Here is a 23,688-nt window from a genome sequence, read left to right as displayed (position 1 = left end):
TATCTCATTGTGTATAAAATTATAAAATAAACTTTGAATATGTGCAATCACTTACAAACAACACTTATCAAATAAATTTACGCGACTCTGATAAGAACTTAGTAATTTCATACTTACCGTTTTGTTTCTTTAGTTTGACTGTTATAGTATAATTCTCATTTCTGAATTCTCCTTATTAGTTAACGTTTCTTGTATATCAAGTAAGCTCAACCCTATATATTGTAACCATTGTACATTAATTAATACAAAAAACATATTTCTTCGTTGACTCTACAACTAGACGTATTTAGAAATGAATGTAACATGATTACTGTCTAAATAAAACATAATGTCACATGCTGAGCCTCAACATTTGCTTCGTGGTGTTCTTTGTGTTGACTTTGAGATTAATCAATGTCTCAAAATACATTGTTAAACTTAATTATATTTTATGTTCCCATGCATGCAATGCGTGAAGGTGATTAGAAAAGGCAAAATTAATTAAGATTCAAATGGAAACACAGGTTGGAGTTTGTTTGAAAAAAAACCCATGTCAGAAATCCGATCGATACAGTTGACTAATAAGGGGAGTAGGGACGCAAACCATGGAAATCTTGGATCTTGGTCAATAAAATATACACATAATATTGAGAAACACATCATCATTGTAAATTTGTTATACAAAAAACGAGTTCTTTTCAAGCCATGCTATATCCATCCTTTTCACACTCAGAGAGATTATGAGGAAATTTCATTCTGCCTGGGTTACAGTCAAGCAGACTCACTAACTCATAGAATCAAACCCGGGTCCACGTCCTTACTGCTGTGCCACTTACTGTGGTTACAAAAAAAGAGTTCCAATTTTCAATTTTTGTCTAATATTATAGTTGACCAACATGGATTTTGTTTGAAATTTGGTTGTACATGTTAAGATTTTAGAGTGACGGTTGATCCAGTACTAATCACATTAATATTATGCTATTACAAAATAATGTTGCAATTAGTAATTTTTTATAATATAAGTTGTAATTTGTTTTGTAAAATAGTCGATATGAGACTTTTAACATTATTTGACAAACACAACTTTCATTTGTCAAATGAAGATCTAAATTCCACGCAGAATGATGTGTGATATCTCCATCTTTTGCTGTCTTTTTATGAATTTGGTTTGTCTCTTGGGTTGGTCCAGCTTGTGAGATTTGCTAAATGTCAACTCGCAATCTTAATTTTATAGTTGAAAAATAATAATATTAGTGTGGAGTTACCTATCTCACGAATCTTTGTTGGTTTGATTCTTAAGATCTCAAGCTTTTTAAGTAAATAGTTCAAATCCCAAAACATATATTTGTGGCAGAATAGTAAATCAAAATGGTTAGGATTAACTTGTCTTGCTAACGGTCATCAAAACTCTAGGAGCGTTTTAGGGTTCATGATTTCCAATGCCTCAAAACATGGATTAGTTGTTCAACTCATCTAAACAAGAAATCCTTAGAGATCTTTTAATGAGATAATAGATAAGAAAAAAAAGTTAAAATTTAAAATCGACACTGGTTACTGGTTTTCTTCTCTCTCTTCATGTTCAGTTACAAATTAAAATTTGAAAGATATGAATACTCTACGATTACAGTATTATAGTATTACGTGATATAATTAATTTACGTGTTGTAATATGATAGTATTACTTCATAAATATCCATTTTCAAGGATAAAACCATGAATTCTTATGTATAATCTAACTAATGAAACAATCACACACTTTTACACCCTCTCCAAGTGTTATTTCAAGGTCTTGTCTCTTTTCTCGTTAAATGTAAGGATGAGTTGAAAATTTGCATTAATTAAAGTATCGAAAGACTTCAGATAATATCACATAATACATGCAATTTTTTCACCGCACTTAAGACTTTATTTAGGTAAAGATATTGCAAAAAAAAAACTAGAAAATTAAGCTCTCAAGCAATACACAATTTAGTACGGTGGGAGTTACCCAAAATTTGAAACAATAGAAAATGAAACTCTAAACAAGGATCAAGAAAAAGCAACCGCACAAGTTTCTCATTTGAGTCTTCGAGTACGGATTCTACCATCGAAGTTTTGTTTATTACTTCCATGGCATCTTCAAGATCCATTGGTGCATTGGTGCATTGGTGCAAAGGCAAGCATGAAGCACCACCGTTTTAGATGTTACGCCATATAAAGTCTTTTTGCTGTCTTCGAAAACTCACTGACAAAACAAACAGTACAATGTATTGCTCATATACATAATGCATAGCTTAGAAAATTAATGAGCATTCAAGTAAATGATTTCAAGGCAATAAAACATGTGTGAGATTACCAGAATGGCTCGTCTCCCGTGTGTTTAACAACACCTGATGCATCTCGGTAGAGCACATTTCTTAACTTCTTTGAACTTTCTTTGCCAAACATATTGGCCAGCTTTCCATACAGTTCTTGGTATGATCTAAGGACAGAAAGATCAAGTGTCCCCACTTCCCCTGAATCAATAAACACTTTGCAATAACCAGTGTCCAAACTAAGATCACTTTTATGGTAGTCTGTCTTCCAAGGAGACCCTCCATCAGAACAGTTTTCCACTGAACCATGACCATGTGATATAGAACCAGAGCCATCAGAACAATTTGTTGTTTTCTTTGAATGTCCATCTGATGAACTATCATCACCGGATGAGCTCTTAGATATCTGTTCTCCTGTAAAAATTAGTTGACCAAATAATAATATGTGAGGTGCCTTTATCTCATCATTATCCTTCAAACTCTGGGTGGGAATTCCCTTTTTCAGACAACAAGAGATATTATCATTGCTTTCAGCCTTGCGCATGAAGTTGCCCCCAGTGGTTTCAAGAGGCGCAAAGTGACCATGTTGTTGAAAACCAATTGAAAACAAACCCGATTGCAGTTTGTTGAAGAAGAGCCCCGATGAAGATAGTCCAAACTGAGCATGCCTGGCTCCCTGTATGCCTGCAGATAGGTTGTCTGATACATTACATAAGAGGTTGCTCGAATTTAGGGAGTTGCTATAAACTGATGGCATGGGAAGTTGTCCAACAAGGGAATAGTCTGGGATATGTTGAAGCCGCAACTTCTTTCTTGGAAGCGAGAAGGGGGAGAGATGGATGGCTGGTATGCTCGATACCAATTCAACCAACCATGGGCTAACACGTTTCACATTTTGGAGCAGATCTGGTTCATCCCATGAAACCTAAAAAACAATCTTTTGTTTAATGACTAACAAATGATAATTTCATACTTCTGTTCCACTAACACATGCAGTATAATATATATCAGCAGTGAATGTATAAATGTAATCTACTCACAAACCTACAGAATTTTACTTGCTAAAAAGGTATCTATTGAATACCACAGATGCACATTTATGTTCTAGGACGACGATTTAGCAATAGTTTAAGATGAATTACATGCAAGTTTTGCAAGGTTAACTCAATATGATAAAAACTATGGAGTAGGTATGTAACCAACCTGTAGAAGACGCCATGGAGACTCGGGCCAACAGATAGGATCTGCAACCTGAACAGAAGATATGGTTCCCATGAACCAGCTTATCCGAGAAGAATCCTCAGTTTCAAAGGGCATTTTGAACCTCATTCCTGAGCACCACCGTATTCGCATTGCAGCTCTTACAGCTGAGGCCTTAACACAAAACTCCGGTGTGCTTGCACGGGGATAGTACGCAACCTCAAAGGGCTGGCCACTGGCAGCAAGAGTTGCAGCTTCTATAACATATTCAGCCCTGATTTTTCCCTTCGCGTCACCACTAGAAGTCTTTTCCATCACTTTATTGCCATTCTCCCTTGAAGAGCTTGAATAAACCCCATATTCAGAGCCAGAATTTCCAGATGCGTTTTCAGGTCCACCGCCAATTCCCCTCTTAGCCCTTCTAATCCCAACACAAAGATCCCCATTTTCCGCTCTGAAAAAGACAATTGAATCCCCAGCAACAAGCTTCTTGTGGTTCACAAAATTACTCCACCCCGTTGTCAGAAGGTGACGCCGAGGAGTACCTCTATAAATATGCCTAAAATCCCAAATCTCTCCGTGCACATCCTTTGCAAGAATGTTCTGAACTGGTGGCTCAGCCGAGTAATTCAAGCGCGGGAAGAGAGTCTCCGCACAGTAACGAGGCACAGAGAAGCCTCCCCCATTGTTGGCATCAGATTGGGTCAATGTCTTTGCAAAAGATGTGGGTTTCTCGGGATTCTCAACTGTACCATTGTTTCCCACAAACCCATCATCCTCAAGATCAAAACCACTCTCTCTCACCGGAATCAGCCTCATTTTCGCAAAAACCTCATCTGTTTCGGGATCTGCCATGTATCTAATAGCAGATATCTTGGAGAGAATGAGTGGTGGAATTCTGGAATTCCCAAAATCTACTCTCCCATGGGCGTACTCAGCATGGCCCTGAGGAAAGTAGAAGACTTTCGTGTTAATGGGCGGCAATTGAACCATGCCGCCGGCACAGGCATGCCAAAATTGAGAATCCAACCATTTCTCTGAGTTGCTCCTCAAAGGTCCTCTCACAGAATCCATAACTGTAATCATTGTGTCAAACAACCGATTAGTCTATGACCCTCCAAAGCATAAAAATACTTCCTTTTATGTCTTATTGCTTTCCTCAATAAAATGCAGCTGTTAACACTTCAAATTTACAGAAAAACAATAATCAAGTCATGTATTACTGCCAAGGGAAAACCCAAACTTTTTCTACACCAAAATTCTGAAAACTTAAATTTACAAAACGTAACTGACAACTACAGAAGAAAAGTTTCAACCTTGATTTAGTCATCAATGAAAAATCCAGGACATTTATAAGTATAATTTCTGAGATTATGAATAAACACCAAAAAGATGAACAGTTTCAGAAACAACAGCAGAAAATTTAGATCAAAGAGAGACGACGAGTGCATATAATTGACCTGTTTTTCAGAACAAGCTGAGATATGAGAGACAAAAAGTCCAACAGGATTTGGAATTTCCCTGAAATACCAAGAGGGTTGGTGTGGCTCCTGTGACTTTGTGAATGTAAACTGTAAAGGGCCGGTCTCTCTCCTCTCTCTCTCTCTCTCTCAAGAAAACTGAACAGGGTTTTCTCAGACACACAACAACAACAACAGTGAACGCAGAAGAAGGGTGAAAAAGGAGGCAGTTGTTGCTGTTGGAAGGTGCCGAGGCTGAAGCTTCGTTGCCGACCAGAGCAGACTGTGAGTGTGCGTAAGGAGAAGAGAGATTTAGACGACAAGAGACACATTCCGAAACGCAAATGCCACCCTTTTTATATTGATTTTTTTATATTTCAGTGTCGCGGGGGCCGGAGATTTGCGTTATCTTTTCGATGGTTTCGGATCGCAAAAGTCCAACTGGCTTCGCCGAATTTCAGGTGAATTCCCCCTTTCTCTTTCTTTATCTTTAATATTTTTGTTTCTTTCATAATTTCACTGCCCATGAGATGATGTTACTGATTAACGTTTCATAGTATGAGATGATGATCGAGCTAATATTAATATGTCATGAATTTATAATGTAATATTAATTAATAAGCTGATTACATCATGTAACGACTACAAAAATATATTATGCTTTTATTTTATATGTATGTTGATGATACATGTGCAAATAAAAATCAATCTTGCTTGGAAGGCACAAGGCTCGTGGCCATGCATTAAACAAAGTAAGCCAATTAAGTGGCACTAAGCATTCCAATTATTCTAAGTTCATGCATTAAGAGAAGGCATCAAGGCCATTTATTTTATGTCTAGGTCACAAAACACAATTCGAAAGGCATGAAAAACTCAAGTCAAAGTTAAGAGAAACTGAACAAATATTTTCCTTATTAATTATTTGTGTGTTTTTAGATTTCTTCGGTCACAAAATCTCCTTAACACATAAGAGGATATGTGTCATCAATCCATCCATAGTTTGGTAAAATCTGCGGAATTAGGTAGTACAACATCCATAAAAATCGTTCTTCGTTTTGACAATGTTATTTCACCAAAATGTTGCTCAAGTTTGTGCGCAAAAAGATAGGAAAAGTTGGACTGTTGGAGTAAAAGTAATAAGTGTTTACTTCTACCAACTCTTTTTCCCAACGTACGTGACCAGAAAAATTGCTAAAAACCAACATTGTTGCGAGAGTACCGGGCAAATTTGAAGGAAAAAAAACTGAGTAATGGATGAATAAATTTAGAAAAAATATTTACTAATTAATTTAAATGTGCTTAAAAATTGAGTTTATTTGCGCATATGTCTCAAAATTGTTAAAGCACAATGCGAGTTTCATGCACAATTCTGAAATCAAGGCAATGGTTTTTACCAAATTATGTGGACTATAATCAAGTTTATTTTGTCCGATGCCCTAACTCTTTGGGCTTAACCATGGTTAACAAACTAACTACAGTTTAGTTTTACAACAAACCATATGTTGTTCATGATCAGTAGTTCATGGTCAACTCCCAACAGTATTCACTGGTTGTTATTTGTGTTCCTTTTTTTGCTCCTAGGCATGATGATCTTGTCGTACTATTTGATTCTAAAGATAAGAACATGATAAACAATTTTTGAAAATGGATTTGTATTAAAAAAAAAAAAAAGGAAAATCAAACTCTTAATGGATATATGAATGTTACTGTTGAAATAGAAGTCATTTGGTACAGTCTGGTAGTATTACTCTTCATTTGTAAGTGAAATGTTTTATGTTCGATTCTCGCTAAAAATGAATTTGAACCACATTAATGCAGATAATATCGTTCGTTAAAAAAAATGGTGAGAATGACAGATAAGAGTTGAGATTAAGTTAAATAGGATGGAGTTGCCCTAATATTTCACCAACAGTTCGTCTCACTCAGTTTACCCCCAAAATAAATGTCTAAACTCTTATGGATTTTTTTTTTTTTTTGTAGGGAAAAGTTTAAAAGTAGGGAAGGCTATCCCATCCTAGGGTCAGGGTATGCCATAAACCTCTTTGAAGACTTGTAGGGGGTCTTAGCCTTTTTTTTTTGTTTTACAGATCGCCCACCATGAGGAATTGTGGGTAGCACAACTTGAACCTAGGCCTTAATTTAGCGAATCCTTACCAACTCAACCAACCCCTCGTTAGCAAACTGTTATGGATATTTCATCCACATCCTGAAATGTATTTGTTTAAGGTTTAGTGCTTTATATATACAATACTAGCAAATATACCATTGACTTGTTTGCTAGAAACTCTATATATCATATATATTTACGATAAAACGAGATTGACTTGTTTGCTATAAACTCTATATATCATATATATAATTATGAGAAAATGAGAGAGAATTGATTAGACTTGGCATTTGGATCGTAGCCAAGTCATGATACAAGAATACTAAATTTGATATTGATAGGAGATTATGGCAAAAATTTAATGGGATTAATTTTGGATTAGAGAATGGACTTGATAATGTATCAAAAGCGATATTGAGTATTGAGACACTAGGACAAATTAACATGACAATGGAATGAGATATAAAGAAAAGCCAAATCATTCGGCTAATCACTTCGGTCGGTCTTATTGAAGGATATATATACCCTTCTCTTATCAAAACACAATTTAGGATGTTAATCAAAACCATGAATAGTGCGTATGATAAGTTGGTTTAGCAGCATTCGATCTTCACTAGTTATAAAGGAGATCGTAAATTTGACTCAAATGGATGTGAGAACGATATATTTATAGTGAGTTTGATACTGAATTGTGCCCCATTATAATTTGCCATGCATGGATTAATCTTACTGAAAAATGGGAACCATGCACATGCACAACTGAATAAGGGTTACAAACTCATCATCCGAATCTCAAATTACCATCAAAATTGCCTCCAACTTGATAAACACCTAGCAGACATTCTTGAGAACCAAAACTGTTAAAAGTAGACGTAGAAAGTGACCACTTAACCAGACATATGTTCTACAAATGGACACGAACAGTTAGTTGGAGGAGATGCAAACACTGACAACTACGCCAATTTTGTCACTACACGACTTGACCCCCACAATTTATTATTTTAATTAATTGGCCTCTCATATATGTGGTCGGCCAAGTTTCTTGCTCTTCCATATATGCCACTACACAAGTTCCTAACTAACCCCAAGCCCCATTCATTCAAGGGGTCTCTAATTAATTGGGGGTTGTCTAGTCGGTTGGGGGTCTTTGAGAAGGACTGTCCAACATGCAATTAACGTTATAATATATATGGCATCGAGGGGTGATGAGGATTCAACGATTACTTGTTGGGATTTCGATGGAATTCATTAAGTAGCATTGTGATGCGATCACAAATGCTCAAAAAGTCGAAATGCACTACTTCTTGCTAGGAAATCAGTTCACTGGTGAAGAAAGCTAGCTAGTTTTCTCTAGTAATAATGGAAGGAAAACCTTTCTTGTAATTCACATAAATTAAGAGGTGTTTTGGGGGAGATAAGTTGTTATTAATCAATGTGTTAATAGTATAAGTATGTGGATGGATTGTAAAACAATTGTAGTGGACTAGTAACGCCCAATAGCTTCTCTTTGAAGAGGCTTTACAATAGTAATATGCGGTCAAGTTTGCCAAAGTGAGACATTTGAGATGTTGGCTTAGGGCAAAACTCCTTTGTAACTGAGCTATAAGGATAACTCCTTTGTAGCCGAGCTATAAGGATTCTAAGTCTCGCTCATTATCTAGCATTGAACTGAATTAATTAGGATAACTAACACGATTTAATGTATGTTGAAGTAAGCAATGGATGTCAATGTCCAAATTGTGTTTAAGTTAAAAGGTAAGAGATGGAGTAGTTATGAAGAAAAGGTTGAGGGCCCCTTCACATAGGTGAAATTGATAATGTAATCGTGTTAAGCTTCATTTATAACTATTTCATCTTCTTCCCTTAGTTTTTGCAAAATTTAGAAATTGACATTCTTTTCTGTTGATCATGTATTGAAATTTAGTGAGTTATTAAATACAATATAATTTTAAATACATGGATTTATAAATAAAAAAAATAGTGAATTACCATTTTGTGATAATCTAAGGGCTTGTTTGTATGTGTTTTTAAAATGACTGAAAGTACTTTTAGAAAAAATAATTTTGGGTTCCAAAAGCACTTGAAGTGCTTTTTGCAAGAAACACCAGTTATGTGCTTCTTCTAAGAAGCACTTTAAGTTTTTTTTCAAGATTTACTTGCATTTTTACTTAAGATTGGTTCTTAAAATATTTTCATTAAAAGCGTTTTCAGTCATTTTAAAAGCATATTCAAACGAGTTCTAAAACTACATTAATGAAACCCTCTTTGTCAACCAAAAGATGGTGAAATGACATCTTTGTCTTCTATCATAACAAAAAAGTTAAAGACAGTAACGTAATTTCACAAAACAACATTTTACTTTTTTTTAATCCTTACCTACATTTAAGATTAGCATCTCTAATTTATAAAAATAAAAAATAAAAAACAACCTCTCTCCCTCTCTCCGTCTCTCCCTACTCCCACATTCTCTCTCACTCTCTTCATTTTTCCTTCAATTTTAAAAATCAAAGTAAAAAAATTCCCGCTTTATGTATGAGCATATACTAGTATCGATTAAGGATTGAGGTGTTATTTTTGGTTTTAACCCTTTGATTGATTGGCATCAAGTAAAAGCAGGAACACCGACAACTGTCTAGAAGCAGATTCACAAGCGACTCATCGCAACAGCCAACACCATCAGTCGCTGCCGCTGCCGGAGACTGGTACGACATGTATTTCTTCAACCTCATTAGCGCGGGGTTCGTTTGCAACATGTGGCGAGCATCAAACGAAAGATGGTTGTAACGGATGGTCCCCACCCATACTGCAGCGTTGTAAACTCGTCAGTGAGATGATGGGATGGGATACCGGATGATGGGAATGCGGACGTGACGCGTCTGGGGGAGAAGTGGGGCCCGTGACCGAATCTGTGTCGTTTCTTCAGTAGACCCTACAACAGTGAAAATGTCAAAAACTCAACCCCGCTCACGAAACCCTAGATGGAAAAAATGCAGCTGTTAACACATAAAATTTACAGAAAAACAATAATCAAGTCATATATTACTGCCAAGGGAAAACCCAAACTATGCGCACAGAAAACCAAAATTCTGAAAACTTAAAATTCAAAAATAAAACTGACAACTACAGAAGAAAAGTTTCAACCTTGATTTAGTCATCAATGAAAAATCCAGGACAGTTATAAGTATAATTTCTGAGATTATGAATAAACATAAAAAAGATGAACAGTTTCAGAAACAACAGCAGAAAATTTAGATCAAAGAGAGACGACAAGTGCATAAAATTGACCTGTTTTTCAGAACAAGCTGAGATATGAGAGACAAAAAGTCCAACAGGATTTGGAATTTCCCTGAAATACCAAGAGGGTTGGTGTGGCTCCTGTGACTTTGTGAGTGTGAACTGTAAGGGGCCGCTCTCTCTCTCTCTCTCTCTCTCTCTCTCTCTCTCTCTCAAGAAAACTAAACTGGGTTTTCTCAGACACACAACAACAAGAACAGTGAACGCAGAAGAAGGGTGAAAAAGGAGGCAGTTGTTGCTGTTGGAAGGTGCCGAGGCTGAAGCTTCGTTGCCGACCAGAGCAGACTGTGCTGGGAGACGACAAGAGACACATTCCGAAACGCAAAAGCCACCCTTTTTATATTGATTTTTTTATATTTCAGTGTCGCGGGGGCCGGAGATTTGCGTAATCTTTTCGATGGTTTCGGATCGCAAAAGTCCAACTGGCTTCGCCAAATTTCAGGTGAATTCCCTTTCTCTTTCTTTATCTTTAATATTTTTGTTTCTTTCATAATTTCACTGCCCATGATTTTTAAAATTTGTTCTATTTTTATTTTTAAGAAGTTTTTTTAGTGTGGCCGCGCATTCTATCAAGTGATGTTACTAATTAACGTTGCATAGTATGAGATGATGATCAAGCTAATATTAATATGTCATGAATTTATAATGTAATATTAATTAATAAATTGATTACAGCATGTAACGATTACAAAAATATATTATGCTTTTATATTATATATATGTTGATGATACATGTGCAAATAAAAATCAATCTTGCTTGGAAGGCACAAGGCTCGTGGCCATGCATTAAACAAAGTAAGCCAATTAAGTGGCACTAAGCATTCCAATTATTCTAAGTTCATGCATTATATAAGAGAAAGCTTCCCCACAAAAATCAAGGCCATTTATTTTATGTCTAGGTCACAAAACACAATTCGAAAGGCATGAAAAACTCAAGTCAAAGTTAAGAGAAACTGAACAAATATTTTTCCTTATTAATTATTTGTGTGTTTTTAGATTTCTTTGGTCACAAAATCTCCTTAACACATAAGAGGATATGTGTCATCAATCCATCCATAGTTTGGTAAAATCTGCGGAATTAGGTAGTACAATATCCGTAAAAATCGTTCTTTGTTTTGACAATGTTATTTCACCAAAATGTTGGTCAAGTTTGTGCGCAAAAAGATAGGAAAAGTTGGACTGTTGGAGTAAAAGTAATAAGTGTTTACTTCTACCAACTCTTTTTCCCAACGTACGTGACCAGAAAAATTGCTAAAAACCAACATTGTTGCGAGAGTACCGGGCAAATTTGAAGGAAAAAAAAATCGAGTAATGGATAAATAAATTTAGAAAAAATATTTACTAATTAATTTAAATGTGCTTAAAAATTGAGTTTATTTGCGCATATGTCTCAAAATTGTTAAAACACAATGCGAGTTTCATGCACAATTCTGAAATCAAGGCAATGGTTTTTACCAAATTATGTGGACTATAATCAAGTTTATTTTGTCCGATGCCCTAACTCTTTGGGCTTAACCATGGTTAACAAACTAACTACAGTTTAGTTTGTACAACAAACCATATGTTGTTCATGATCAGTAGTTCATGGTCAACTCCCAACAGTATTCACTGGTTGTTATTTGTGTTCCTTTTTTTGCTCCTAGGCATGGTGATCTTGTCGTACTATCTGATTCTAAAGATAAGAACATGATAAACAATTTTTGAAAAATGGATTTGTATAAAAAAAAATAAAAAAAAAACATGCCTCCTAGGCATGGACCTAGTGTCAGCATGACGCCTGCTAACAACGACTAGCTAACGTCATGCTACCACCAGGTTATAGTTGGAATTTGAAAAAAAAAAAATTTGGACGAATTAAAAAAAAATGTAATTTTTTTCCTATAAATACCTACAACATTCCTACAACATTGAAAACTGAGATAAAAAGTGTCACGTAGATAAGAATCCTATCTAAAATTTGCACAACCAGTTAGATCTCAACACATGACACTCAAAATCATATCCAAAAAATTATTAAGATTACATAAAGATAAGAAATATGGGGAGTTACTCACTCTAGTGACATATGTCATTTGAAATCCTATCGGAAAAATTATTGAGATTACATAAAGATAAGAAATCTGGAGAATTACTCACGTTAGCAACATGTGTCACTCGAAATTCTATCCAAAATATTATTGAGATTATATAAAGATAAGAAATCTGGAGGCCTATTCATTTGGTGACAAGACAAGTGACACTCAAAATATGTCCGAAAACCTTATTTTAATATGGTTGTTTAATTTAATTAACCATATTAATTTAATTAAAATAATAAATTATGTTTGGCCTATGGCCCTTTGGCCCTTTCGGTTGGAGATGGTATAAAATATGGCCTAATATTGTTCATTAAAATATAATTTCTTGCAAGGCTATAAGGCTAAAGGGAGCCATTTGGCCCTCCTTCGGTTGGAGATGGCCTAATAACGATACCGAAATTGTTGATAACTTGGTAAATGGTAATTACTACTTGTCCAATTCATCAGGTGTGGAGTTTTATCATAAAAAACCCTTAGTATTAGTTAGAGTGGAATAATCATATTTAAACTCTTTATTTTTCCTTGCACCCACTGATGTGGAATAACCAAATGAATCTTCACACATGGTTATTTTTTTTTTGGGTGAACTCGTCACCCGTAGTTTAGCTTGCATAATTTCTTATGATATGAGTTAAGTTACTAGAAGAGTAGTAAGATATTTTTGGAGTATCAACATTGTTTACAAATTAGTTATTATTAGCGTAACAATGTAATAAATATTTTTTTTAGTTTGGTTTTGCTCATGTCAATCATGAAATCATAATCGGGTCGGGTTGGGTTTGTCACTTCCACTAAGACGTGCCTTGTTAGAGCATGCTAGGTCATGGAACCTCCTTATGGTGTGTAATAATTTTAAACGATAAATGCTAATTCCTATACGTAGCATGAACCAGTCAAGTTAATAATAGTGTTATTATTCGTGAGTTATATATGTCGATGGGTTTGAGGTAGCAAATACCAAGTTTAGGGTTTTTAAATAAGCTCTTAGCGTGGGTGAGGAGACACAATAATTGGGATTAACAATATCATTAAGGGGGCTGGAAAGCAAAGCAAAGCAAAACAAATGCAGTAAATATTGAGTCCAAATTAAGTGGCTGAGTCGTTGCAAATTTGCATGAACATCGGTGGCTTCAACTTGACCAACATTGATGGGGGCCGGTTCTGCTACACATGGCGGGCACATAGGCAGCGGCAGCTCCTACTCGCATGCCGCTCCGCTAGCCACGGCCGCTGCTTCCTCCATTTGGGAGCTTTAACTTCCAACTGGTCAACTTTTTAGCTCGTCACCTCTCTCTTACTTAATTATCCACTAAGTTTTATTTGTTTAACCAATAAGACTGACAAACATCAATGCTATTGAGTCGTTGACTGTATAATTAAATGGTTTGATTCATGATCCCGAGTCTAATAACATTGTTAATTACAATGTTTTCTTCAATTAATTAATGTTGTATGTGTATTCTGATGAAGCAATTGCTTTGAGAAGCAAAAGAAACTTGTCACACGTGAGCTTGGTCTCTCAATCATTTATCAAAAATGTGGATGCCGGCCATATTTTGGGGTTGAGACCTTTGAGTGAGCTTGTATATACGGTTACGATTGGATATTTGAAAAAGATTACGAAATAAGTCATACAAAATGTGTGTCAAGATTTGTATCCCCGAATCTTAACCTATATATACATAATATGTGTGTGTATATTTGTATGTAGAAAATGGAATGACTTGGGTGATCAAAGTAGTTGGTTCATGTGCTAAAACAGCTCATATCAAATCACACATAAGTTGGAAAAAGTCTTCGATATGGTTGTTGCATGCTTGTCATACTCATAAGAGACTGAGATCTACATATGTGGATCACTTCTAATCTCACATCTTTGCGAGTGTGGTAGTCCATGCAAAGATTATTTTCCAAACTCGGGATCTATGGAATAAAATTATGAGACAGTTGTTCTTGTTGTACTCATTATTTGACAAATCACGTGATGAATATTATATGAACAACTGCCCTATTAGGTCAATTGATTAGTACTTTAGGAACAACTGCCCTGTCGCTTATGCGAGTGACTTGGATTTTCCAAGTCTCCAACCGAGAAGTTTTCCTCACTCGGGAAATTAAGGGAACACTACCCCAACCTACATGCTCCACTCAGAAAGCTTCAACATACAAGCTTCAACAAAAGAAAATTCAAAGACCTTAGCGAAGAAGGCTTTGGTGTATTTAACACAATACGTTGAAATGAAGGAAAGCTTATTTATTGATATCCCCGATAAGCTACAAATATGTACATATACATGAGTCAAAATAAACACACAAGAGGGAGCCTTCACAAAGGTTGCTTAGGAGAAGTCTCAGCAGTCGGTAGAGCCCCAGAAAGAGAAGGCACCGGAGGGGGATCATTTGGAGCCTCAGTACTGGACACAACCCTAGAAGGAGGAGGCATCAGAGGTTGATCATTCGGAGCTTCATTACGCGGTACAGCCCCAGAAGACGAAGGCAATAAATGCCTTTGGAACAAACCCACAAATCTCTGATGATCAAGTAAAACCTGACCATCAGTTTCCTTCATTTGGTCAAGCTTCCTCTTCATGTTTGTAGCATAGTCATGTGCGAGCCGGTGCAACTGTTTATTCTCATGCTTGAGCCCTCTAATCTCCTGTTTGAGACTCATCACTTCAGCCGCCAATGATTCAACTTGGCGGGTTCGAGCAAATAGGCGTTGGGCCATATTAGACACAGAACCTGCACACTGAACACTGAGAGCCAGCGAATCCTTAACAGCTAACTCATCAGATCGTTTGGAAAGTAGTCTGTTATCTTTGGGAGTGAGAAGGTTCCTGGCCACCACCGCAGCGGTCATATCATTCTTCATCACGGAATCCCCAACGGTAAGAGGACCAGTAGGGGAGACGAAGGATGGGCGCCATATGTTGTCTGGAGAAGGCGGGGCTGCCTCTTCAACAAGGTTCAAGTCAAAACGACGGTCGGAGGGGCCAGACATTTTCAAAGGTGTTGAAGAGAGAAGAGGTCGGACAAATCAAGATCTTAGAAGTGCAAGAATGAAGCTTCTACTGGTGGAGATTCAAGTGTGCTTTGGAACTTAATGCCAGCCCCTATAAAAATCTGCACTCGACGGAGCTTCAGAAATCGAAGAGGCGCCTGCTCAGAAATCGAAGAGGCGTTTGCTTTCTCAAAAGTTGGGCTGCTCAAAGACCACGAAGGCCGATCTCAGAAATCGAAGAGGCGCTCGCTTTCTCAAAAGCTGGGCTCCCCAGAGACCACGAGGGCCGATCTCAGAAATCGAAGAGGCACCTACTTTTCCAGCCTTGTCAGCACCTGTCACACGCACACTCAGCTTTGCGGAAATTATGGGCATTCTGTCGAAGACTTCTGGGGAAGTAGAAAACACATGAATCTTACTGTTCAATCACCCACTTCCCACACGCAACAATAGCTCATGGGTACCACATATAATTTTGCCAAAGTTCTCTGCCAAAGTTGAGCACGTGAAGCTTGCAGCTCCCACTACATCGCTATGACCAAGAAGGGTAAAAGAATAGCAAAGAAACAGCACTAACAAAGTTTAGACCCATAAATTTTGAAGGTCTAGCTACCATATTATTACCCACAAGGGTAAAGGAACAGTACCACTGCTGGATAATTGGAAAGTCCCTGTGTGTCAACCTCTGTGCTTCGTGGCAAGGTAGACTAGCAAACATGCCCAACCTTTACTCACAGTCGAGAAAACACTCCCAATAAGATTGCTTGCTCCAAAATCGAAGAGGCACCGTCCTCCGAATCTCGAGAGCCAGACTCCCAACATGACTACTTTCTTAAAAATCGAAGAGATGGTAAAGGAACAGTACCATTGCTGGATAATTGGAAAGTCCTTGTGTGTCAACCTCTGTGCTTCGTGGCAAGGTAGACTAGCAAACATGCCCAACCTTTACTCACATTCGAGAAAACACTCCCAACAAGATTGCTTGCTCCAAAATCGAAGAGGCACCGTCCTCCGAATCTCGAGAGCCAGACTCTCAACATGATTACTTTCTCAAAAATCGAAGAGATACTACTCCCCGAATCTTCGAGAGCCAAACCCCCAGCATGATTGCTTTCTCAAAAATCGATGAGGCATCGTTCTCCGAATCAATCGAAGAGGGGCTCGCTTTCTCAAAAGCTGGGTTGCTCAGAGACCACGAGGGCCGATCTCAGAAATCGAAGAGGCACCTACTTTTCTAGCCTTGTCAGCACCTGTCACACGCACACTCAGCTTTGCAGAAATTATGGGCATTCTGTCGAAGACTTCTGGTGAAGTAGAAAGCACATGAATCTTACTGTTCAATCACCCACTTCCCACACGCAACAATAGCTCATGGGTACCACAGATAACTTTGCCAAAGTTCTCTGCCAAAGTTGAGCACGTGAAGCTTGCAGCTCCCACTACATCGCTCTGACCAAGAAAGGTAAAAGAATAGCAAAGAAACAGCACTAACAAAGTTTAGACACATAAATTTTGAAGGTCTAGCTACCATATTATTACCCACAAGGGTAAAGGAATAGTACCACTGCTGGATAATTGGAAAGTCCCTGTGTGTCAACCTCTGTGCTTCGTGGCAAGGTAGACTAGCAAACATGCCCAACCTTTACTCACATTCAAGAAAACACTCCCAACAAGATTGCTTGCTCCAAAATCGAAGAGGCACCGTCCTTCGAATCTCGAGAGCCAGACTCCCAACATGACTACTTTCTCAAAAGCGAAGAGAGGGTAAAGGAACAGTACCATTGCTGGATAATTGGAAAGTCCCTGTGTGTCAACCTTTGTGCTTCGTGGCAAGGTAGACTAGCAAACATGCCCAACCTTTACTCACATTCGAGACAACACTCCCAACAAGATTGCTTGCTCCAAAATCGAAGAGGCACCGCCCTCCGAATCTCGAGAGCCAGACTCCCAACATGATTACTTCCTCAAAAATCGAAGAGACACTGCTCTCCGAATCTCGAGAGCCAGACCCCCAGCATGATTGCTTTCTCAAAAATCGAAGAGGCATCGTTCTCCGAATCTCGAGAGCCAGATACCACAGACCACTTTTTCAAAGTGCTCTGACAGAGTTAAAACATGTGAAACTGGCAGCTCCCACTACCGTGCTATGACCAAGCAGGGTAAAGGAATAGCATTACTACTTGTTGTTAGGGAGACTCCTATATATGTCGACCTCCATCCCCAACGGACAGGCAGACCTGCAAAAATGCTCAACCCTTCATCATATCTGAGAGGGCACTCCCAACGAAGCCTTTCGAAATATTCAGCTTTCTTTCCCCCCGATAATACCTCTGCAAACAAGCTATACTAGAGCAAGAATATCTCATATCATCAGGGTTAAAAGCAAGAGTATCCCATATCATGCTTTTTCCCTGTCTTTTCCTTTGGCCTTGTTTTTACTTGCAAGACAAGGAGAAAGAGAGCAATCAGTCAGCACTTGGAATCAAGCTTCCAGCCAGGAACTGACTGCCTGGAACCCCTTACCTGATTACTTACCTGGCATTGCTCTCGAGTACTCATCTTCAACATCTTATGTTTCCAGGGAAGATTCCGCATCTGCTTGAGGAACAGATAGGGCAAGTGCGAAGGATACAAGGAAGCATGTGGAGACAAGCGTAACAACACACGTGCCGATACATCCATTACTCTGTCAAAAGAAAAAGTATCCCATATTAGCAGGGTGGAACGTACTCTAGATTTGATGGACTTGTTTTGACCCTCAAATTCTTCAGTCGGCCTTATACTCTGGAGGAAACCAGAAAACCCTCCAGCTCAGTTCAAGAATAAGCCTGTGGAAAGTTACTTCTTCAAAAGCAAAAGTATCTCATATCATCTCTTCTCATTTTTCTTCTCATTTTTCTTCTCTTTATCCTTCATGCTGCTGCAAGATGGGGAGAAGGTGAACAATCAGTCGGAGCTCTGATTGCTTACCTTGTCTGTCACCTCTTTCAGCAGACCCCCTAGCTCGGCGACTTGGGGGACTCCTACTACATGGTTTGTATCGTGCTTGACCAAGCCTGAAACTACAAGTAAGCTTCAAGTGAAATTGATACATTACCTTGTGCATCTCCACCAGTTGAAGATACCACCCCTGGATGGAGGAAGAGTACTTCCAGAGAAGATGCCACATCTACCTATGAGACAGATAAGGCAAGTCAAGATGACACCACACTCCGATACTTAGAAGTTTCGTGATTACGAGATCATTCTCCCACAATATTTCCTAATGTCATTTGTACTAAATCATTCACTTGTACTCACTAAAGGAGAGCTTGAACCTATGTACTTGTGTAAACTCTTCACAATTAATGAGAACTCTTCTATTCCGTGGACGTAGCCAATCTGGGTGAACCACGTACATCTTGTGTTTGCTTTCCTATCTCTATCCATTTATATACTTATCCACACTAATGACCGGAGCAATCTAGCGAAGATCACAAAAAGCGACCGTTTTCGCTACCTAGGATCTATCTTGCAAGAGAACAGAGAATTAGATGAAGATCTCAACCATGGAATACGAGCTGGATGGATGAAGTGTAAGAGTGCATCCGGCGTGTTGTGTGACCGTCGTAGGCCACTGAAGCTCAAGGGAAAATTTTATAGGACGGCAATAAGGCCAGCAATGTTGTATGGCACAGAATGTTGGGCGGTGAAGCATCAACACGTACACAAAATGGGTGTAGCGGAGATGAGGATGCTTCGTGGGATGTGTGGGCACACGAGAAAGGATAAGATTGGGAATGAGGATATCCGAGGTAAAGTAGGAGTAGCCGAAATTGTAGGAAAGATGAGAGAAAATCGGCTCCGGTGATTTGGACATGTGCAAAGAAGGCCGACTGACGCTCCGGTTCGAAGATGTGACTACGGGACAGAGGTTCAGGGCCGAAGGGGTAGAGGAAGACCTAGGAAAACTTTGGAAGAGACTCTAAGAAAAGACTTAGAGTACTTGGATCTAACGGAGGACATGACACAAAATCGAGCGCAATGGCGTTCTAGGATTCATATAGCCGACCCCACTTAGTGGGAAAAGGCTTTGTTGTTGTTGTATACGTATGGGAATAAAGAATATAGGTTAGTGCTCAATTTGGGCCTAATTGCACCACAGCTAGCCTACACAATCTTTTGGGCTTAGCACAGAAATTGGGTCTCGAGCCCCAAACTAACCTTTTGGACTTTGAAACATGTCCATCTTCCAATCAAAATAAATAAAGTTTTCCACAACGGTTTATACGTGGTTGAATATCTATTGAGAATAAATTTTATATTGATAGAAAGAGGGACCTTGTATGTGCTGATATAGAATTAAACTACTCTCTATACTGCCAATTAGTTTTATAGTGAAGCCTCAACTTTTTTCAATGTATACGTTGAGCTTTGATTCTTGTAACATTGAATAAATGTGGCCAACTATTTAATAAGAATCAAACTCATGAGATTTCTCGATAATTAAACTCACTTTTATTGTATTCAAATTTTCCACCTATTGCACGAGTTTGATTTAAATTTTTGAAATCCCTAAACTACTCACAATCGCGTAATAATCAAAGTAGAGATTAAAGCTTTGTTTAGTTTGTTGGACGGGATTGAAATTGATAACTCTCTACTTTCAAGGTATGTTGAGGGGAGAAATGAAAAAAATTAAGTCCAATTAAGCGGCAACGGATGGATGAGTTTTCTTCATGTCTAATCCAATCTTCTCAAAAATTAGAGGATCTAAAGGGGTGAGTTTTCTTCACATCTAATCCTCTTCTATTACCGTCCATATGAAGAGAAAAAAATTCACTTTTATTTTCAATACACCTTGAAATTAGAGAGTTGTCAATTTCGATTCAATTCGACGTACCAAACTAGCCCATGTATAGTTTTGTTAATAACACATTTGGTTCGTGCAAATGAGCAACATAATTGAAGTTGAACTTTTTTTGGTCCCATTTAAAATGCATTGGGCCTAATCCTGTCCATCTCAATAGTTGCCGGTTTGGACTTTCTAAAGACTATATTTGGTTCAACTTTTGGGTCCCCATTTCCACAAAGTCAATTTTCAGGCCAACCCATAATTGCACATTAAATCCTGCCCTTAATCCAAAAATTGCAATTAGTTTAAACTAAACAACCCCACATTATTTGAGTTTTAAACCAAACTTAATAGGTTGCCCAGACTTTTCATTCTAGAAGGGAAAATAGACGTTTCACACACAAATTATTTTATTTTTTAGGGTTTTAATTAATTTTGTAATGTAATTGAAATGTCTAATTAAACCTTCCGAATGAAAAACAAAAAAAAAAAAAAAAAAAAAAAAACAATGCAATATTTTTTAGATTTTTTTTATTAGCACCCCACATATTGTTAAATGCACCTCACAAAAAATTCAATATTAAATTACTTATTTATTCTACTATGCAATAACAATTTCAACCTTACTAAGTTTTAAAAAAAAAATATTCTAAATACACCCCACATCACTTTTAACATATTATTTATCTTCTTCAATTATCAAAACCCTCCCACCTCCATTGCTGAACAATATCCTAACTAATAAAACTACAAACACATTGATTGAGAAAACCCAAACAAAATGTCTATGAATATGCCAATGCTATTGTGACTGCAAGAAATTATTTTCTCCCAAACCACACATTTTATCACATCCCGGCATTTACTATGTTGAAAAACTTCAGAACTTATGCCTTTGAACCAGCTCTGTGAATTGCAATGTCAACAACTTGAAACTTTCGATAATTCTTTTTTATTTTTTATTTCTTTTGTTATAGAAAATTTACATAAGTTCTTGAGTTTGGATAATTCTTGAGTTTGGAAGTGACATAAGATTTGCCAATCTGCACAAAGATAAAAAAAATTAAGATAAGTGTTAGCGTCCAAATCGGTTAATGATAATATGCTCTCAAGTTGGAAACGAAAAACAAGTCAATCATAGAAGTAATTAGCATGGGGACAGCAGGGTATCTAGATTCAATCCATCAAAATTAAAAATGAGTATTATAAAATTTGAAGAAATTGGGGTGTATAGAAATATAATGTGTGTTTTGAGAATGTAGGGTGTGAGGGTATTATTGAGAGGTAGTGGGGTGTATAAAGATAATTTTTAATTGAAAAAGTAAATATGGGGTGTATTAAGTATGTGAGATTTATTCAACAATTTGTGGGGTGTTAATATAATAAGCCTTTTTTTTTTTTATATATAAAATGGGGACAAATGGTGCCGAACCAAGATTATCCACTCTTTCCGGACTTGGAGAAGGTTAGCTGGGAATTACACCTTATCTATGGTCACGATCAAACAAATTCACAGCTCAAAATATTGAACCTATAATCTCTCAAGAAACAATGCATTTGAGATTATATAATTTCATATGATTAGGGAAGTCGAGTCAGCAACTTAATAAGAAAATGAAATTAAGAGCGGGTGAATATGGAATTGGAATGAAATGATTGATGGTAATCGTATTTATTTGGTTTATTAGGCGCATAATAAATACTATCATGGTTTGGTAATAAAAGTTGATATTATTCTTTCGTTTGGTCTGCGTTTGGTCAGATTGAGACGTGTTGCCAAAGCCTTTTGACACACAACCTTACAAGAATTTCTAACCCCAAAATTAGCCAAAACCCAATCTCCGATTATGAACCATTACGGGGTGGTTGAGTGGTTGGGACGAATTTTAGGCCCATATTTCATACGGCACGTTTTGAATTCGATTTTTGGCGTTGGTGAATCATACAATGATGGTCAAAGAGATGCTAAGATGTTTTTGTGAGTCTTCCTGACCTTCGAAATGATGGAATATTGCAGTCAAGCCATCAACTGTTCTCCTTTATTAATTTGTTTTTATTAAAAAAAATGTCTGATTCTGGAAAAATTATGGTGGAGACTTTCCGATCATGTGACAGTTAAAATAACAAGTTCGCTCTTATACTAATAAATCTCAACTATAAATTAAAACTTATAAAACGCTGTTAATTTTAATTGGATATTGTCTATCACTCAACCTGTCACCTGACATAAAAACTTCTACAAAAGTTTTTAACATTTTCTAACCCCTAAAGGCAACTTAATATGTAATTTGGGGAAAGTTGCAGTGGCAATTTTTCTATTACGTAACAATTTGAATGACAACCATCCTTCATGTACTACAAAATCCTAATTATAAATGAGAAATTTATAACGCACAACAAATTTTAATTTAATATTGTAAATTTACTTTTTACATGATACGAAAGTTTCTACAAAAGCGCACGTATCATAATTATAAAAAAATCCATAACTCAAGACAAATTTTAAATGAATAACGTCCGTCACTCAAACAATTTATCACGTGATCGATATCGCTTATGGAAGTTTTTCTCGTAGTACTCATGGTGGTAATTATGCCATTTTATTTCAACCTTAGTTGGGGCAATTCAGTTCATCTTCAACCTGTCAATTTGGTACCCTAATATTCATACGAATTAATAAAGTAATGTCCTAACTTTGATTAATATTAATACTAATTACTAAAATAATGTCCTAACTTTGAATTTCAATGCCATAATCTTAATGAGTTGGTTTTGTCAGCTTGGCATGTGGAACTTTAAGTCTTTAACCATAATTGAAAGACGACTTTCAAACCTCTTGTATAAAATGACTTTAATCCATTGGTTTACTGCTGCAACCTAGATTTATATATACATATAAAAATATATATACGGGATAGATCCTTGACATCATTTTTTTTACACAACTTCTTATACACGTTTTGGTGGGGCCCACTCTGTAATGTATTTAATGATCCAAACTATCTATTTTTAAAACATCATTCATAGATCATCTTTGCAAATTAGACAAATCCAAAACTATGAAAACATTCATTTGTAGTGAAAAAAATAGACAAATATGGTTCTACAAAGAAACACTAAACCCTTAATTCAACGATTATATGGTGATAAACGGTTCGAATCGTTGAAATACATTATGAAGTGAGCCCCACAATAATATGTGTCAAAAGTTGAAATACAACGAATTTTTATATACATATAATCCCTTAGTGTTTTGATCATGAGGGGTTAATTAACTTTAAAGCAAGGTTGTTGCAGAGGGACCAATATTAATTAATTAGCACATTCTTGGCATCACTTAGGTAAATTGGCAAAACATGAACCTTAAAAAAACATAGCTAAGTATTAAGGAAAAACATTACGCAAGTGCCCAAGTGAGAAAATCAGAATCAAATCCACCAA

The 23,688-nt window shown here is 37.0% G+C and overlaps 1 protein-coding gene and 1 long non-coding RNA gene across 3 annotated transcripts; both read right to left on the bottom strand.

Annotated features, from left to right (window-relative positions):
- Window positions 1-1,796: 1,796 nt before the first annotated feature.
- LOC103431771 (auxin response factor 18-like) lies at window positions 1,797-5,396 on the bottom strand. Of its 2 annotated transcripts, XM_029100404.2 has the most exons (4): window positions 4,934-5,396; window positions 3,477-4,549; window positions 2,315-3,198; window positions 1,797-2,203 (listed from the first exon to the last, which is right to left on the bottom strand). In XM_029100404.2, the coding sequence occupies exons 2-4, from the start codon at window positions 4,545-4,547 to the stop codon at window positions 2,164-2,166; spliced, it is 1,995 nt and encodes a 664-aa protein (XP_028956237.1). In that variant the 5' UTR covers window positions 4,548-4,549; window positions 4,934-5,396; the 3' UTR covers window positions 1,797-2,163. The 2 variants fall into 2 exon arrangements, with proteins under 2 accessions (XP_028956237.1, XP_070680989.1); XM_070824888.1 differs by lacking the exon at window positions 4,934-5,396 and having other exon boundaries at window positions 3,477-4,559.
- A 3,964-nt stretch (window positions 5,397-9,360) lies between these two features.
- Window positions 9,361-10,645, bottom strand: LOC139194104 (uncharacterized). The gene is made up of 2 exons (XR_011578811.1): window positions 10,326-10,645; window positions 9,361-9,969 (listed from the first exon to the last, which is right to left on the bottom strand). It is a non-coding gene; the product is annotated as an uncharacterized lncRNA (long non-coding RNA).
- Between the last annotated feature and the right edge of the window lie 13,043 nt (window positions 10,646-23,688).

Source organism: Malus domestica, chromosome 01, assembly GCF_042453785.1.
Source record: "Malus domestica chromosome 01, GDT2T_hap1".
NCBI classification, from domain to species: Eukaryota; Viridiplantae; Streptophyta; class Magnoliopsida; order Rosales; family Rosaceae; genus Malus; species Malus domestica.
Note: the sequence above shows the minus strand (reverse complement) of the source record. Positions and strands in the feature narration are given on the sequence as shown.